Source organism: Rattus norvegicus, chromosome 2 (assembly GCF_021556685.1).
Source record: "Rattus norvegicus strain SHRSP/BbbUtx chromosome 2, alternate assembly SHRSP_T2T, whole genome shotgun sequence".
In the NCBI taxonomy this organism is placed as follows: Eukaryota; Metazoa; Chordata; class Mammalia; order Rodentia; family Muridae; genus Rattus; species Rattus norvegicus.
Window position 1 is genome coordinate 13,533,720 of NC_141535.1, and position 19,821 is coordinate 13,553,540.

The 19,821-nt window shown below is 41.6% G+C and overlaps 1 protein-coding gene across 1 annotated transcript in view; it reads right to left on the minus strand.

Annotated features, from left to right (window-relative positions):
- The window catches only part of Adgrv1 (adhesion G protein-coupled receptor V1), a 579,866-nt gene that overhangs the window by 440,789 nt on the left and 119,256 nt on the right, over positions 1 to 19,821 (minus strand). Inside the window, exons 37-45 of the mRNA XM_087635923.1 lie at positions 17,553 to 17,732; positions 16,787 to 16,950; positions 14,508 to 14,601; positions 12,093 to 12,171; positions 11,854 to 11,992; positions 11,063 to 11,204; positions 5,660 to 5,922; positions 1,764 to 1,939; positions 1,092 to 1,216 (exon numbers count right to left, since the gene is read on the minus strand). Of these exons, the coding sequence (XP_087492049.1) occupies positions 1,092 to 1,216; positions 1,764 to 1,939; positions 5,660 to 5,922; positions 11,063 to 11,204; positions 11,854 to 11,992; positions 12,093 to 12,171; positions 14,508 to 14,601; positions 16,787 to 16,950; positions 17,553 to 17,732 (1,362 nt within the window). The remainder of the gene's footprint in view (positions 1 to 1,091; positions 1,217 to 1,763; positions 1,940 to 5,659; positions 5,923 to 11,062; positions 11,205 to 11,853; positions 11,993 to 12,092; positions 12,172 to 14,507; positions 14,602 to 16,786; positions 16,951 to 17,552; positions 17,733 to 19,821) is intronic.

Genomic DNA, 19,821 nt, shown 5'->3' on the forward strand with positions numbered 1-19,821 from the left:
GTTGGTCTTTCTAGATTTTCATCTCACTCAACTCCCAGGGCACACGGCCTCTCCTCAATTCGAACACTCTCCTTTGCCTGTGGCAACCTCACATTTTCCTGGGCTTCTCGGGTCATGTTCATTTCTTAGGTCATTTTTCAATCTGTAGCCACTCCATAGGAGCGTCTTCAAGGCTCATAGCAAAAAGCATCTGCACTTGTCCCCAATCTAACTACAGACTCTGTTCAGTCTCTCAACCCCCGTGAGTTTCAATACAATGTGCTTCATCAACTCATTGTGTATCAGAACATTTCTATCTAATCTAGAGAAATACCTTCTCATCTCTGACTCAAATGTAACGTGCTACATTTAACCACACTTAGTCCACAGCATTTCACTCACCATGACAAGACAATCCATCCCTGAGTCTAAGCTACCCAGCCTGCTGCCTCCTTGCTCACCCTCTGCATCTTTTTTTCTCTTCACAAACAATTCTTTGCATGGCACTTGGAACGATGTCTACAGAGTATAAATATGGTCCTATGTACACCTACACCACCGAGAGGCTTGTCCTTAAAGCTCAGACGAGCGTGACATCCACGAAATGTGTTTCAGGTTCCCCCACTCATTAGTAAGTCTTAATGCAATCATTGATTCTCCTTAGAAATACCCACCTCATTTTTTTTTATTTTATGTGTGTGTGTATTTGATTGAATATGTGCCACGTGTATGGGTGCCTGGAAAAGCCAGAAGGAGGTGTCAGAGCTCCTGAATCTAGGGTGCAGGCAATGTGAACCTCCTGACATGGGTGGTAGACCAGAATGCAGGTCCTCCGAAGAGAATCCAGTAATCAGCTGTAGGACCATCTCTTCAGCCCTCACTTGCATTTCTACTACTTCCAGTGTCCCCAAAAGTATTGATCCCATTCACAATGAACATTTATTTTGTATTTCCTATAGTTATTTATGGGAATGCCCAAATGCTAAACTTTGTGAGCGGAGTTCCAAGTCTAGTGCACGACAAGTGCACAGTAAATACTATGGCTTCAATAACAGAATCAAGTACCTGTTCTGTTGGTAATACATCATTTATGGAAAGAAAGTTAAACGTACTCATGCCAAAAGCTGTTTCAGATACTGTCTCCCACTGCACGCTCACAGCCAAATCGAGGCCATTCGTACGTGACACATTGAGGTACACAGTCCTGTTGGATTCTTCAACATCTATAGAGGTAGCACTAAAAGACAAACAAATGGATTTTGGAGATAGAAGAGAATAGTTTCTAAATGTTTAAAATGCATATTATACTACCAGCATAGTACTTTATATACTCATAAATTTGTACTCTCCAATGACACCCACAAATTTTAATTCAGTGGAGGACTAGACTCTAGTATTCAAAAGTATTCACTTATAGAGAATTTTTAAATAAAAAAAATACAAACGTGACACTCCAATAATGTTGTCCTTACAATGATTAAATATCTGTTACTCTACTATATATATATATGTATATATATATATATATATAAAATCAAGCAATATCACCATTCTAAGGTCTCTCCACGCAAAACTCAGATAACTGCTAAGAAATAGGTGAAGTAGGAGAGGTTTAGCCTACTAATAATATTAGGTGCCTTAATTATTTTAAGAAATAAAATATAAATATTTGTCAGCTCCAGACACGTTAAAAGTAACCAGATATTAATTTCTATCTACAGCTTCTCAGTTTGAAAGTGTTACATACTGTTCCAAAATGTTAATGTTTTGTAAATAACCCATACCTATTTTCAACAGCAGAGATACTGAATAGTCCCAAAGGGGCCTGGTTTTGCAAAACTGTTATCACGGTTTGAACATGGGCCCCTAGTCTAGCACCTCCAGTTGGATTAAACAGGGTGCAGACAAAATGCTCGTCCATTTCTGGTTCCGTGTCTAATACGGCAGAGATGTGTAGGGCCTGAAACACAATGAGAAAATGAAGTTAATAGAGTCTGGTCTTTTTGAAAGACACATTTGGAGAAATTTACTACACATTTTCATAATGTGTGCTTTGAAATATGACTTCCACTTATTTACATTTGATTCCCATCATGTGGTGGCTGCAATTGTTTCAAGTTCCTACTGTGGGAATTTTCAACACTATGATCTGCTGTCCTATAGTGTCTGAAAAGTAACAGTTGTTAGCATTTTTTTTTTTTGGTTCTTTTTTTTCCGGAGCTGGGGACGGAACCCAGGGCCTTGTGCTTCCTAGGTAAGCGCTCTACCACTGAGCTAAATCCCCAGCCCTGTTAGCATTTCAAAAGAACCCTAATTGGGGATGGAGGGATGGCTCCTCAATTAAGAACTCCTGCTGCTTCCATAGAGAGCCCAACCTTAGTTCCAGCAGATACACCTCAGGCAGCCCACGAGGCCTGGAACCCCAGGTCCAGGAGACAGGACGCTCTCTTTCGGCCTACATGGGCGCCTGCATTCATGTGAACGGACACATGCATACCAGTGCTTATGCATAACTTTAAAATAAAACAGTTTTTAAGGTTCTCAAAAAACACTGATTACCAGGTTAAATTCATGTGCTGATTTCTGTGACATTTTTGTCCTATCCGGGCTGTATAATTTCCTTAACCACATCTCGTCTGGAAAGGACTGACTAGAAGCAGTGACCCGCAGAGTGGGTGCAGACTAGAACCAATCAGGGGTGGGATAAAAGGGCTGTGGCCTCAGCAACGGAATGCACCAGCACAGTAACCGGGAAATGAACCAGCTACGGACAGGTATGACTGTGTTCCAGAATGCCGAGCGAAAGGTGTCCTCAGCTGCTGAACAATCCTGTCTCTACAGAGCACGATGGTCCTGAATTTTAAAAGCTGGAAAGCTGTTTTCTCTGGAAAGGGCAAAGGACAAAGAGAGACGCTTCTCAACCGCACTCATTTGACACCCTCCTCTGCACGGTGGTCCTAAGTGCATATCGTATTTTTAAAGCCGTTTCTTCATGTGCTCAGGGACTGTGTACCCTACAACTTACATCTTCAAATTAAATTGCGGGAGGCAGATAGGCTAGTTCAAATTTTATTTAATTTGTTCTAACAATTAATTTTTTTAGTGAACATATCAAAAATCTTAAAACTATTTTTAAAACGTTCAAGGAAAGCCAAAATAAAATGTAATTTTAACACTAAAAGAATAAAATATGAGTAAACTAATAGCAAATTCACAAAACACTTATATTTTAAGCTTTTATATCATTTCAAAATTGGAGATTTTCAAGAATATATATACCCAAAAGATGCTTCAACATACAACAAGGATACATGCTCCACTATGTTCACAGCAGCCTTATTTATAATAGCCAGAAGCTGGAAAGAACCCAGATGCCCTTCAACAGAGGAATGGATACAGAAAATGTGGTCCATCTACACAATGGAATATTACTCAGCTATCAAAAACAATGACTTCATGAAATTCATAGGCAAATGAATGGACCTGGAAAATATCATCCTGAGTGAGGTAACCCAATCATAGAAAAACACACATGGTATGCACTCACTGATAAGTGGCTATTAGCCCAAATGCTCAAATTACCCAAGATACAATCCACAGATCACATGAATCTCAAGAAGAAGGACAACCAAAATGAGGATGCTTCACTCCTTCTTAAAAGGGGGAACAATATATTCATAGGAGGGAATGTGGAGGCAAAGTTTAGAGCAGAGACTGAAGCAATGGCCATTCAGAGTCTGCCCCACATGTGGCCCATATATATACAGCCACCAAAACTAAATAAGACTGATGAAGCTAAAAATGCATGCTGAAAGGGACTGGATATAGATCTCTCCTGAGAGACACATCCAGAGCGTGTCCAATACAGAGGTCAATGCTAGCAGCAAACCACTGAACTGAGGACAGGACTCCCTTGGGGGGAATTAGAGAAAGGATTGAAAGAGTTGAAGGGGCTCGAGACCCCATATGTACAACAATGCCAACCAATCAGAGCTCCCAGGGACTAAACTGCTACTGAAAGACTATACATGGACTGACTCAGGGCTCCAACTGCATAGGTAGCAGAGAATAGCCTTGTTGGGGCACCAGTGGAAGGGGAAGCCCTTGCTCCTGCTAAGTTGGACCCCCAGTGCAGGAGAATGTCGGGGGCAGGGCAGTAAGGGGAGTGGATGGGGAAACACCCATATGGGGATGGGGTAGGGGATGGGGGCTTATGGACAGGAAACCAGGAAAGGGAATAACATTTGAAATGTAAATAAAGAAATATATCTAATAAAAAAATAGAATTTCAAAAAAGACAAAACAAAAACCCCAAAACAAACAAATAAACAAACAAACAAAAAACCGCCAAACTTGGAAAGGTGCTGGAGTTTACACGTGTAAGAGGACTGAGGATGTAGGTGAACTGGAGTGTTTGCCCAGCATTCCCAAGGCCCTGCGTCCAACCTGCACCACAGAAAACAGTCTTCTTCAATTATTAGGTTATCTCCGATGTTAAATCATTGTAAATATACTACTTTACTACTGTATTTAGCTGTAAAACGAGTAAGGTAATGTAACCAAATAGTTTTAACTGTATCTCCAAAATAAAGCTGAGGGCGTGGAGAGATGGCTCAGTGGTTAGGAGCACTGACTGCTCTTCCAGAGGTCCTGAGTTCAATTTCCAGCAACCACATGGTGGCTCACAACCATCTGTAATGGAATCCGATGCCCTTCTCTGGCATATCTGAAGACAGCTACAGTGTATTCATATGAATAAAATAAATCATTTTTTTAAAAAAAGAACACTGGCTTGTTTTCCAGAGGACCTGGGTTCAATTCCTACCCTGGGTTCAGTTCAGCACCCACATGGCAGCTCACAACTATCTGTAACTCCATTTCCAAAGGACCCAACGCCCCCACCTTCTGACCTCCATAGGTACCACACATATATGGTCAAACATTCATATACGTATAAATAAAATAAATCTAAAACATAAATTTTTAATAAAATTGAGTACCAACTTCAAAAGAAAAGGAAGGTTGGAAAGCATTTTTAATTTAATTTAATTTTATAGTAGACTGCATTCATAACTAATCTCAAATCCAGCATTTTCTCTTCTAAACTACTCCTGCTCATTTGTTCATCTGAAGTATAGCAGACAAGGATGAAAAGCCAAGTATGAAAGTTTCTCTTGGCTTCTGTTCTTACAGACAATATACAGGAAAAAATACATTTAAATGACTTTTTAAAAAATTAGATTATATAATGTAGGAGTTATCTATCTGCATGTACACATGTAGGCCAGAAGAGGGCATCAGATCTCAATACAGCTGGTTGTGAGCCACCATGTGGTTGCAGGGAATTGAACTCAGGACCTCAGGAAGAGCAGCCAGTGCTCTTAACCACTGAACCATCTCTCCAGCCCCTGACTGTAAATTGACAATGCTATTTGCACAGTTCAATCCTTGCATATTCCTCTATACATTAACAGGCAATTTTTCCAGCTGCCATCTCTGTACACTTTGTAATTCTGAAATGCTTGCCACACATTGTAGTGCCTTTGTCTCTCTCCTCTAAGAAGGTTTTTTGCTTTGATTTTTGAGAACCGAGGGGACACCGCTTCTTAGGGAAAAAATTGCAATCACTGAAAATAATCTTGTGTTCTTACTAAAGAAGATATTAAAGATTCAACTATACCTTGGATCGAATGCCTTCCTCTAGAACAATAAAGCCTTTGGAAGGAACCAGGTCCTTAGATTCAGTTGAAGAGTTGACTTCTGTCACAACAAACTGAACCGCCACCGTTCCAAACAGGCCTTGGGCTGGCTCCCGAACAATGACTAACGCTGCTACACTCTCCTGCACGTAGAGAGACGTCGGTTCCCTGAGGAAGACGTGCCCACTGTTGTTAAAGGACAGGACTCCAGGGCCATCGTCGTTGGCAAGGACAGTAATCAAAGCTGTGAAAGCAAACACATCCAAGCAGTAACTGAAGAATGGACGTCGTCAGTCCCAATGAGCACGCTCACATCTGAGAGTGACATCTGTATCAACTCAGTTCTCCCCGCAGCCCCACCTTGTGTCAGACTAAACACAGGTACTCTATAGAAGTCACGCAGCTGGAAGGGAACAGAATGGCGGTGCAAACCAGGAAGTCACCTTCAAGATGCGCATCATTCTTACAATCATCTACGTAATCATTTGTTTGTGGGAGAGCACACGTCACAGCTTGTGTATAGGTGGAAGTCAGAGGACAACTTGTGGAAATCCACCATGTAAATCCCAGGGATCAAACTCGGATCACCAGGCTCGGTGGCAAACACCTTTACCTGCTGAGCCATCTGCCAGCCAGGACATGTGGACTTCAGCAGCAGGGTATCCTTATATATCAGCTGCCATTGATCGAAAAACATAAAAATGGTCTCATTCAAAATAGACAATTAACACAGAAATTGATGTGAAAATGTGAGAAAGATGGACCAAAAATGTTGATTGTGGCCACCTCCTGTCCCTTTTGACCCACTCACGTCCCGTTAATTAGTTCACATTTGAACAGCACAGTCTTCCTCCCCTCCCTTCCTCCTTCCCTCTTTTTCTCCCCTAACCCCTCTGAACTACGTCAACCCATGCTAGAGCCAGTAGGCAAGCCTGTGAGGAGCTTTCTCGGACAATGACTAATGTGGGAGTGTACAGTGGCCATGGCTTATGTAAAAAAGCAAGCCAAGAGAGCCACAAGGGCTAGAGAGTAAACAGCACTCTTCTGACTTCTTCAGGAAACAAGCTCACAAGTGTAAGCTATAAACTAAAGTGAACCCTACGCTCACCAGTGTGCTTCAGTCATGGTGCTTACCACAAAAGCAAAACCCAAACTAAGACGATAGATAAAAATAAATTGTATATTGAAAACCAACAGCCAAAAAATGTTCATCTGTAGCTTTACATTTTAGTATAAAAATAAATTTACAGTCTTGTCTCACATATTATCATCATCAATAAATGATTTCCTCCTATGTTAGAAATAACCACATATACATCAGAATTATACAGATTTCAGAAAAATAGAGTAAGATATGTTGTTTTGGGGGAAAGTAAATAGAATTTTAAAAGTAGCAATAATACTGATATTTTTAAACTGTATATAATAAAAGATAACACAATAAATTTCAAACATAATAACAAGCTCTAAAATAAAATGTCTAATAATTGAGCCCATCTGCTCGTCCGGAGCAGCCTCACTGCTGAGACACAAGGGTAGAGATTGGAGTGAGCTGAAGTCGACATTCACTGGAATGACCGTCCCTGTTCCCGTCCTCAGTGTGCAGGCTGCCTAGAGATCAGCTGCCTAGAGAAAGCTGCCTAGAGATACAACTGAAGGGCTGGTTCTGATGCTAAAGTCCTGGTCCCCCAACTGGTTCGTGATCTGTCAGTAAAGAAGGCTGGGGGGCCAATTGCTGGGCAGAAGGTACAGGCGGGATTTCCAGGTCCTAGGAGGAATGTAGGGAAGGAAAGGGAGTCTTTTCTGCCATGCCTTAGAGGAAGAAGAACACAGGGGCCGTAGGCGGAAGCTGGTAGTGCAGTCACCTCCCGGAGCAAAGGCAGGTACAACAAACAGAAAGAAAGCCTGGAGGGGCTACTAGCTTCATCCAATCCCGGGCAAGGGTGGTAGCATTTAAAAATGACACACAACATACAATGATATCAAGGAAGTGACATACAAGATGCCACAGGGTCCCTGATGGTCATCCTGGACTATACTGAGAATCAGGTTGTCTCCTAACAGAGACACTTGTTCCTCTACCCTTGACAATGGTAGCTTTGCTCTCAATGAACACTCCCCCAAGCTCACTTACTGCTAAGACAGTGAATTTTGATGCACTATATGATGGTAGACCTCATGGTCAGTATAGCCTTGTGGTGGTTTCAATATGCTTGGAGCAGCACTATTAGGAAGTGTGGCCTGGTTAGGAGAAGTGTGTCACTGTGCAAGTGGCCTTTGAGACCATCCTCCTAGCTACCTGGGGACAGTTTGATCCTGGCTTCCTTTGGATGAAGATGTAGAACTCTCACTTCTTCCCATGCCAATCCTGCCTGGATACTGCTGTTTCCTGCCATGATGATAATGGACTGAACCTCTGAAACTGTAAGCCAGCCCCAATTAAACCTTGTCCTTTATAAGAGTTGCCTTGGTCATTGTGTCTGTTCACAGCAGTAAAACTGTAACTATGACAAGCCTCAAGGACTATGGAGCCCTGGACCATTCACACCAGCCAGAGCAAGGAAGGAAGACAGAGACCTTCAGCTACTGGACAGTTTCTGCCGCAACTTAGCCCCAGCACACTGAGGATCTCCCTCAGAGTGTCTATCCCAGATTCCCCAGGATTATAGGATTTTAAGACCTTTACCCTCTCAAACACCATCAATAAAATTCACTGTACTTCCCCAAAGGAACTGAAACACTCAATTCCAACCGGATAACATACAATGATACTAATCTACAAAACTAATAATCTACAAAAACAAATCTATGTGGAAATGCAAATGGGGACATAAGAAGCAAAGAGGCACAAAGGAAGACCTGGCAGCGTCAAAGCCACTGATAAAGAGATATGTGGCAGTAAAGAATGCTGCAAACCATGGGCTGCTCAAGAAAACTTGGGTAAAAGCTTTAACGGGTTAAGAAATCACCAACAAGGGTTTAAAGAAACAACAGCTTTAAATATACATTTGAGTGAACATCCCTGTACACACTATGCTCAATTCAGACCACTCATTATCTAGACATACACTTCCTGAATATGGAAAAATAGCCACATTCTTTAAAAAATGTTTCTAGGGACCTGGAAATAATAATGTATAAATATAGCAATGAATTTAAAACATTAAAATGTTTTTGATACACAAATTCTTTCATGTTTTTTTCCTATAAATTTTTTGAAATCAACTCTAGGAACTTATAAACAGAAAGTTACCACTGACAGAAACAAGTTAAGAGATTCAGTCTCACTTGGTTCTTCAAACACACCAAGCTGCGATCGGAGGGAGCTGAAGTGACCTTTGTGGGGAGGGCACTGAGAATTAAACTTTAGGCCTGCAGCAAGCTTAAGGAATAGCCCAGCAACCTCGGACTCTCCCTGGCTGGGGCTTTGCATCCACCCAACTTTGAACAATATGCATAGCAAGTTATTAGCTACCTTCGAACCACACCCACACCATCTGCTGATATAACTACTTTGAACAATGAAAATAAGTTATTCCCATTATAAATTGACCCGGGGTATCTATTTCTGTTCAAACATATTCTGAAATACAGTCTGTAAGCTGAGGGCAAAGTGTCAATCTAGCTTAAACTGATCTTGGGTGCATGAACAATAAGGCAAAATTATGTCCTTGTGTGAACTTTTAGAGAGAATCCCGTCCTTATTATCTTATACCTGTATAATTGGGTGTAAGAATACAAAAGAAATCAGATGTGCTATGGACAGAGATATGCACAGTTGAAACTGAGTGACTTAATCTGTTAGAGAAAAGCTACTCTCTATGCTCCATAGCAAGCAAAGTAAACCTCATGAACAGAGGCTCATACATGTCATAACTGCCACACAACAACCAGGACCAGAACACCGTCACTCACTGGCTGATGCACCCCTGACACTGTATGTTTAATCTGTTCTATCACTTTGCTTTTGAGTAAAGCTTCCTTCCATAGTGTGACTTTTATAAGAGGCTAGGACCCCGGAACCATTGCATCCAGACCCTCTGCCTGCTCAGAGCCTCTGCCCCAGCCATTTAAGCTAACTGTCTTTTGAAAAACTGAGTCTTATAAAACTTAGGCTGGTCTTGCGCATTTTATGTAATCAGAGGATGGCCTTGAACTCATAATCTTTCTGCCTCTATCCAATGAGTAGTGAGATTACAGGCCTGTACCGTCATCCCCAGTACACGTGGTGCTGGGGACCAAACCCAGGGCTTGTGAACACTGGGCAAATACAGTACACGTGAGCTACTTCTCATCTAGAAGTAACTTACAGGGCTCTGAGTGCTCAGCCCTAAGTGTGACCGCTCTATCAAGGCATCTCCTCAGCTGCCAGGAGCATGACGGACGAGGCCCACAGACAGAGTGCTGTGAGGCTCATGCCACACCTGTTACCTCACAGCAGCTAGTGATACAGAGATCCGCTCAGCAGCCAGCCAGACAAAACCCTGTCCTAGAGGTGACTGTGTCCGTTTCTTAAGGGGGAGCTATTGGTCATAACTAAAAGTTAGGGGAGAGAATTAGTCTTCTCTGTGGGTGCAACCTCTAGCAGGATTGCCCATGTTCCTGTGCCTAATAGCTCCAGGCCCAGGCATGTCCTGATAGCACCAGCTGGACTCGGTAGATTATCAAAAAGAAGAGGAGGAGCAGGGGGAGGAGGGAGAAGAAGAGAAGGGGATGATAATGACTCCGAGAAGGAGGAGGAAGAAAAGGAAGTGGCATGAAGCTGGGAGGAGACGTGTTAAAGGAGGTGGGATCCGAGGAGAGTTGAAATGGTGAATTGTGGGTGACATTATAAATGTGTATGACGTTTTCAAATAATGAAAAATGTATAACAAGTCCTACATATAAACGTGTTATTCAGAATTGGGCACACCCGTGAGGTCCTCTCTGCCATTACTGTTACCACTGCTGAACAGTCACTATATTACCTAGACCACGGTGAGATCGCATTTCTACAAACAATGTCAAACCACTCCAACCAGAGAACTGAAGCTCTCACAGTGTATCTGAGACAGAGTACCCCGGCACTGGGCACAGACTTCCTAATGCTGACTATCTCTGTCATTTGTGTCATTGTAAGAACAAAACCACAGCGGAACTCAAATTCTCACAGAGAGATGTCTCCATGTTGATTAAAACCTCAGAAGTGAGAACCTTGTTTAAGATTACTTTCATTATCCACTTCCTCTGACCTTGCTGATGTCATACACAAACACACACTGGCTGGACGCCGTCCCACTGTGAGAACTTAGAAAAGCTGAGCTTTACGGGGCTCTCGTATGAGGCTAAGAAGAGGTTCATCTGTCTCGAGCCACACTAGAGACTGTGAAAGGAAAAGCATCTACCTATCGTGTTTGTCCCCAGCTCCAGTCCAGGAGAAGGATTTGTTAAGATCAACTGAAATCTTTCATCTCCTTCTGGAACATCGTCGTCCAGAATCACAACGTCCACAGGTTTAAACCTTTCTCCATCAGCAAAGTGAAGAATCTGGTCAAAAAGATAAATGGAAAGAGAAAACACGTAAGTTCACAGTGGGTGTTCATCACATGTTCAGAAAGCGGTCCTGCATATGTGATAACGCAGAGAAGACACGCTTTTAGGGCTGGGAGGGGGCTCAGCAGCTACTCACATTTGCTGACCTTTCAGAGGACCCCTAGCCAGGTTCCAACAACCTTTGCCTTTCATCTTCTAACCTCCCGAAGCTACCAGCTCAGGGAATCTTAACTTCTACATGCTCTCTTTTTGTTTAAACTTAAATTGAAAGCGCTTCCGTTTGGTTCCGTAATAAGTGGGATGAAGACAGGAAGATTTTTTTAAAAAGTATTGCAATGGCTTAAAGTATTTCAGTAAACTAAGCCAACAACAAACAAAGCAGAGTGATTTTTGATTTCCAGAAGCATAGGGAACGTTCTGGGAGAGTCTAGTGATTAATATACTTTACACATTACTTAGCGTTCTTTGGAATTAAATACTGCAAAAAGATTATTAAGTTTGAAGTAAGATATAGAAGAGAATTAAAACAATTCAACAACCTATTACAGCAGAAAGACATATAATATAGAAACGCTCTGCCTGCTCACCCTATGCAGTCTCTTACACAGCAGTTACAAATGGCTATCATAGGTTATTTCCCTACCTGTGGGGTGCACATGTAATCCAGCCCCATCTGAGCCTCTAGATTCTGGGCGTACATAAACAAGGACACGTGGCCCAGGGCTGCTCTGCCCCTCTGGACGACCAGTGTCACAGTGCCGTGGGTTTCATTCACTTCAAGTCTGGAATCAACAGAACAGATGTGGTTTTGTCTCATGACCTCTGTGTGGTAATCATGAAGAACGTGAACTTAGGGAAGGAGCTTACGCATCGTTGGTTTACCTGCTACGCTGCCACTCAATCACACCCTGACCACCATCGTTGGCATCTATGACAATCTGCGCACTCAAGCCTTCGGAATCTGTAAATCAGAGATAGAGTGAATGAACACAATTTAATATAAAATTCATCAAAACTATACCTAAAGCCACTATCTGCTATGAAATTTGAAGACTATATAAATTTTTACGTGTAGGTACTACACATAGTGAAAACATGTTTAAGGAAGTAAAAACAATATTGGTAACATTAGAGGAGAAATATGTTTATTACCAAGAGTCTTGGTGTATAACTACCCAACTAAGAACAGTGTGACACACAGGCTACAGGTGTTATAGCTTCATCTTGAATAATTAAACAATGTTTGCATCTCCACTCAGTTTCAGGATGGGAAAAATGATAGTGTTGGAAAAAGTAGAAAGGACAAGAGAAAGGAAAACAAGGTGGAAAGAGAAAGGTAGACGGTCACAGGAAAAAAATCCATGTTTAACAAGTGACACAGAGGAAAGTGTTAATACAAACTAGAGAGAGGGTTTGAGAAAGCAGAAATAAAAATAGTGCTCTTGTCTGGATGCGTTTTTGTCAGTATGCTACAAATATTGAAACTTGATAATGAAAATACTTTTAATGTTTATTTATTTAATTATTTATGTAATATATGTGAGTACACTGTTTCTGTTTTCAGACCCACCAGAAGAGGGCATCAGATCTCATTACAGATGGTTCTGAGCCACCATGTGGTTGCTGGGAATTGAACTCGGGACCTCTGGAAGAGCAGTCGGTGCTCTTAATCGCTGAGCCATTTCTCCAGTCCCAAAAATATTTTCTTCTAATGCTCTTTTATATTGAAACATTATTTCTCTTCCTCTTCCTGGTGTGTGTGTGTGTGTGTGTGTGTGTGTGTGTGTGTGTGTGTGTGTGTGTGTGTCTGTGCTTCGATACTTTATTCTTTAGTTAAGTACAATTATCATAGCTATTTAGTGAGGAAAGGGATAAGAAGACCAATTCTCTTTAGGTTGAAGTAAACAACACCGTTCAGGAGATGGTATAAAATCAGAATTTGTACCCAGTGGACTACAGGCTTAGAGCCAGACAGTCTAAAAGTCATAGCATACTACTAAAATATAAATATCAGTAACATTGGACAGACCCCACAAGTCTTATTTGTGAATATGTGTGTATGTATGTGTATATGTGTGTGTGTGTGTGTGTGTGTGTATACACATACATACACATGTAATAACAATGACAAAATAACCTTTAATTTGAAGAAGAGCAGGGGGCAGATATGGCAGGGTTTGGAGAAAGAAAAGGAAAGGAAGAAATGTTTTAACTAAATTACAATCTCAAAAATAAACAAAAATTTATTTTTGAAATGAAAATTAAATCATAAATTATTAAAATTAAATTTCTAGTTTTCTTTAAAAAAAAAAAAAAACGGACCCAGCTCTTTCATGCTCCGGCTGTGATTCGGGGCACAGTCCTAAGCTTCTCACAGCTTCCTTGGTCTCGTATGCCCAATGTGGGGATGTAAGAAATGGCAGAACTAATACATACAACAATTCACAGTAGAGGGTCAGAGCAGAAAGAGCTCCACTGGAACTGGCACCGAATGGCCTAACTCCCCTCCGCCCTGCAGACCTGCAAGCCCACGGACGAGCAGCTGGACAGGCTGATCTCGATGCTACGCACTACGGCCCAGCACACCACACATACTTTCAGGCAAAACTGAGAATATATCTTATTAAAGGGTCTAAAGAAGTTTCTACCAAGGTCCAAGTTTTACCTTTCAGTCTGTAATGAATTAAGTTTTCTAAAAGCATGGAAAGAAAAAGATCAAAAGTCAGAATAGAAACAAGCAGCAGAGTATACAAAAGCAAGTATTAAGAAAATGGTCAGCTTATGAAGACAGCTAATTACAGTTTTAAAAGGAAATGAAGGAAAATGCATTTGAAAGAACTAACACCACCTTGCAGGTTGCATATCTGGCTATAACACAGTTGCAAAATTCAAAAGGCAGCACAGTAATTACTGCCGTTACACTGCTTGCAGAATTGCAAGATAGTCTCTAACTCTAATAGCTCTAAACGCTCAGCACATCCTCACACGTGGCTGAAACTAACAACCAAAACAAGGAACAGTGCTAGTTCACCTAACAATCCGCTCTGATTAAAACTAGACTGGTGGGGGGAGGGCGGCAATGGGGGGAGGGTTGGGAGGGGAACACCCATAAGGAAGGGGAGGGGGGAGGGGGATGTTTGCCCGGATACCAGGAAAGGGAATAACACTTGAAATGTATATAAGAAATACTCAAGTTAATAAAAAAAATATCGAAATAAAAAAAAACAAAAAACAAAAAAAACAATGAAGTCCTTTCAAGTTAGTAAAAAGGGTCGCAAACGAGAGCCCCGTACCTACCTAGTCTGGGAGGAAATGAAGTCAGAGGAGCCATAACGAGATCAACATGAGTTAAATTCACTAAGAAGTATTCTCTGAGCTCTGGTATATCGTCCTGCAAAAAATTAAAATCATTAAAAAGGCTTTAATTACGCCGGAAAGGAATTCTTCCTCATAAGCTCTTCTTTGGGTGGAAGACAAACAAAAAGTACAATTATTTAAATTGGGAAATATAAATATAAGAGTGTCAAAGATATATGTGGAATTTACTAGGTAGAACCCTATGAAGGCACCTCAAAATTATTACATTTTAAGCACAGTTTATAAGTAAACCAACTATTTGAGTCTAATTATTTCAAATAGATCCTATGCGAAAATGCTCAATTTCCCTGACGCCTGTCAGAGACGGGAACGGGAAGGCTGAGGACAAGCTCTGGGAGTTTGAGGTGAGCCGTTTATATTCCAAAGCCTCAACTCTACCATGTTTGCTATGGAAAATCATGACTGTAGGGGCGTGGCTTGCTGGTAATAATTAACAAGAGTGTATGAGGAGTATCCACCTGCGAGAAACCCTTTGAACGTGATAGTGATTTTTATTAATCAATAGTCCCACAGTTAACAATGAAAACAAGGAAGGTACCCTAACACAGGAGTAGTAAGCCCGTGTCAGGAGTGACTAGCAGGCTACGAATACTTGCCAAGTTTACACACACACACACACACACACACACACAGAGAGAGAGAGAGAGAGAGAGAGAGAGAGAGAGAGGGAGAGAGAGAGAGAGACTGCATCTGTGTCTGTGTGTCCGTGAGTGTAGCATGTGCATGTGTATGTGTGTGTGTGTGTGTGTGTGTATACACATATATACCTAAAACATCAGTACACACATACAAACATGTTTTTTATCTTATCTGAGACATGTCTCTACGTGAGAAAAAAGAAGTTTAAAATTGGTCTCTAGACAGGCAAGAGTGTCTGGGCGAAGATGAGTCCCAGCTCCCACCTCCCACAGCCCATAGAGGCTTGCTTCTGCACGTCAGGCCTGCTGTGTTCTAATCTAGCACTGCTCAGAGAACAAACCTTGAAAATGACAAAACGAAAAAGGCAGTGCGTGGAAAACCCACGCTTACAAAAACAGACTTGGAGGAGGAGGTGGGGGCATACATTGTACTTTAAAAGCTCACTTAACTAGGAAATGTGTGTGTGTGTGTGTGTGTGTGTGTGTGTGTGTGTTTTGTGTAGTGTACTTACAGTGTCTAATTTGACATCATTAACAGATCAGGCATTTACAATGGCTGTGTAGATCAGATCGTGTTACACACTGACATGGAAACACCCTTCCTTCTTGAAACTAGTTCTCACGTGGCCATGAGCCACAGTGAAGTGGAAATAAACACACTCGCAGGGCATGTGGCTTATATTACTAATAATTTTGTAAAACTACACAAAGCCTCTGACAGAATAAAAACTATAAAATTGAACTAGCAAATACAAAATAAGAGAAATGTATTTTCAAATATATAGTCATTCCCACGTCTAGACTCCCCACTGTCTACACTTTCTGGTCACACAGCGTTTACATAACCTCTTAGAAGCGCATTTACATAGTAGAACCACAATCTCCCCAAACACAGGATTTCATGGTGCGGAAACTCATTTAAGGTGCAGTTTCAGTCACTGCTGATTACTTTACGCATGGCCATAATCTCGTTTTCTATCGCCAGCCCCAGGAGAGTCTCCAGTCCAAAATTAACTGATCTCACCCACAAGGATTATGATGTACACGAGCCCGTGTCTCTGGTGAATCCTCGGGCATTATCAAGTGCTCCCTTGGGACCTCTTAGGCCAGAGCCACGTTATAAGAAAGTGTCCTAAGGAGGTTATCTCTCACACAATGTTTCTATAATAAAATACACAACAGCAGGCTGGCCGATCTAAACACAAATGGAAACTCCTGGGTGATTCAAAATTAAAGAAAAAAAAATCAAGGAAAGCCATAACCTGATCTAATGCCACCAGCAGGGGACACCAACCAAACAGACTCTTAAGATATCTAAACACGGCAGAGTTCTCAAGTTTTGAAGAAAATTTACAAATATTAATAATATTTAATATAGAGACAAGCAAAAGTATTATATAATCTTAGTCACCATGAAAGGTGCTACCTTTAGATGCAAAGTTGTTAGAATTCTCTAAGCACATTTTACAGTTTATGTTTACATAAATTATTCTATCAATTTATGCTCTGTGTGATCGTTTGGGTTGAATATAAGATCGTGGAAATATCGTAAGCGCTTACCTCGAGGACCGTGATATTGATGGCTGCTGTTGTTTCCCCTTCCTCTAAAACCAGAAAGCCCACCACAGGGATGAAGTCAGCCTCTGGCTCGGCGAGGTTTCCTTCTGTTTCATTTTTCAGACTTGCTATTCCGGGAACAGTGGCGTACGAGACATTGATAGCTCCTGGGCGAATTCGTTGTTTAATAAGAAGATGATTACCTACACCTTTAAAACTGTGAAGTCTCTCCTATTCTGTTCAGCCCTGCTACTGGTCCTGATGCTGCAGTCTTTCACATGGGCCAGCACGGTGATGCCCACTGTTATGAAGACATAGATCCCTGCCTCTGGACTTACAGCTTGGCTCTGGGACTTGTTTTAGTATATGGAGAAAGCAGTGGTATAGTCCTTTTTAGCCTATACCCAGAGAGCCTGCTATACTTTCCTTTTCTTTACTGTGTCTTTACTTGTCCCAAAAGGATAAGGAAAAACATGAAGAAGCCCACAGTCACCATGGCCAGCCTAGACACCCCAGAGCAGCCTTCTACCCTCTGTGCTGAGAACTGAGGGGCTGTTCAGTACACAACCTTCCTGTGAAAACAGAGAATTCCTTTAACTTCTTTAAGAAACAAAGAAGTTACAAAGTACTGTGTTACAAAGTTTTTCCTATTAATATTTATGTTACCAATGGCTTCATTCACAGAAATAGATTTTTAAAATTGAAAACGGAATTGTAAAGGTCCTGGTCTAGAAGCTCCGTTCAGTACTCACTCCAGAGGAACACAAACCTAGGGATCCGAACTCTCTGTTGACGAAGAGCTGAACAGTGAGATTAGCCTCCGGGAGCACCACAAATCTTGAGGAGAGAGCAAAGTTTAAAACACCATGTGGTTCATCGCTGGCTTCGACTGTCAACACAGCTGCATATCCCTGGGCATCGAGCAGAGCGACTCCCGCTGGCGAGACCCCTAAAAAATAAGGGAGCACATCAGGAACCCAGAGGGTACCTCTTCAGCAACTTCAAGATTCTGAAAGCACTTACATGTGAGTGGAGCAAGTGAAAACCCGTCAGCTGTCCTGTGCCTCCCAGAAATGCAGACTGACACGCAATCTACATCCCATTCTCCCTCCACACAACGTGTGGATTCTTCTATGTGGACGTTATTGTCACTACTGACTATATTGACTGTGTGGATTATAGGAATTCAACAGACAGGAAAGAACCAAGCAATTTGTTCAAAAATGATGAAATTTATTTGTAAACAGTAATCGGTTCAAAACCTAAATTGATTTTGTAACTTAAAGTCAAAAATTATCTTTGGAAAAGTGTTCTATTCGACAAATGACTATGTAATATGTCAAGTACCTGTCACCCAGCCTGTTAGGCTGAGGTAGGAAAACCATGAGTTTGGAGATAACTCAGGCTACACAGTTAAGTTGAGAGCAGCCTGGGCTACATAGCAGGACCTTGCCTCAGAAAACTAACCTCTGGATAGCAGCAGCAAACATTTGAGGTCTTTCTTTCGTATTTGTTTGTGCATGAGTGCGGCTGTTTCGTGTGTGTGTGTGTGTGTGTGTGTGTGTGTGTGTGTGTGTGTGTTATGTGTATGGTATACGTATGTGAGAGTATGTGTATGGTGTGTGTGTTATGTGTATGGTGTATGTATGTGAGAATATGTGTATGGTGTGTGTGTTATGTGTGTGGTGTGTGTTATGTATGTAGTGTGTTATGTGTGTGGTGTGTGTATGAGAGAGAGAGTGTGTGTGTGTGTGTGGTATGTGTTATGTATGTAGTGTGTTATGTGTGTGGTATGTGTACATGAGTGTGTGTGTGTGTGGTATGTGTTATGTATGTAGTGTGTTATGTGTGTGGTATGTGTACATGAGTGTGTGTGTGTGTGTGGTGTGTTATGTGTATGGTGTATGTATGTGAGTGTATGTGTATGGTGTGTGTGTTATGTGTGTGGTGTGTATATGTGTGTGTGTGCGCGTGTGTGTGTGGGGGTGGTATGTGTTATGTATGTAGTGTGTTTGTGTGTGGTCTGTGTATGAGAGAGAGAGTATGTGTGTGTGTGGTATGTGTTATGTATGTAGTGTGTTATGTGTGTGGTATGTGTACATGAGTGTGTGAGTGTGTGAGTGTGTGTGTGTGAGTGTGTTATGTGTATGGTGTATGTATGTGAATGTATGTGTATGGTGTGTGTGTTATGTGTGTGGTGTGTATATGTGAGTGTGTGTGTGCGTGTATGTGTGTGTGGTATGTGTTATGTATGTAGTGTGTTTGTGTGTGGTCTGTGTATGAGAGAGAGAGTGTGTGTGTGGTATGTGTTATGTATGTAGTGTGTTATGTGTGTGGTATGTGTACATGAGTGTGTGTGTGTGAGTGTGTGTGTGGTGTGTTATGTGTATTGTGTATGTATGTGAGTGTATGTGTATGGTGTGTGTGTTATGTGTGTGGTGTGTATATGTGTGTGTGTGCGCGTGTGTGTGTGGGGGTGGTATGTGTTATGTATGTAGTGTGTTTGTGTGTGGTCTGTGTATGAGAGAGAGAGTATGTGTGTGTGTGGTATGTGTTATGTATGTAGTGTGTTATGTGTGTGGTATGTGTACATGAGTGTGTGAGTGTGTGAGTGTGTGTGTGTGAGTGTGTTATGTGTATGGTGTATGTATGTGAATGTATGTGTATGGTGTGTGTGTTATGTGTGTGGTGTGTATATGTGAGTGTGTGTGTGCGTGTATGTGTGTGTGGTATGTGTTATGTATGTAGTGTGTTTGTGTGTGGTCTGTGTATGAGAGAGAGAGAGTGTGTGTGTGGTATGTGTTATGTATGTAGTGTGTTATGTGTGTGGTATGTGTACATGAGTGTGTGTGTGTGAGTGTGTGTGTGTGAGTGTGTTATGTGTATGGTGTATGTATGTGAATGTATGTGTATGGTGTGTGTGTTATGTGTGTGGTGTGTATATGTGAGTGTGTGTGTGCGTGTATGTGTGTGTGGTATGTGTTATGTATGTAGTGTGTTTGTGTGTGGTCTGTGTATGAGAGAGAGAGAGTGTGTGT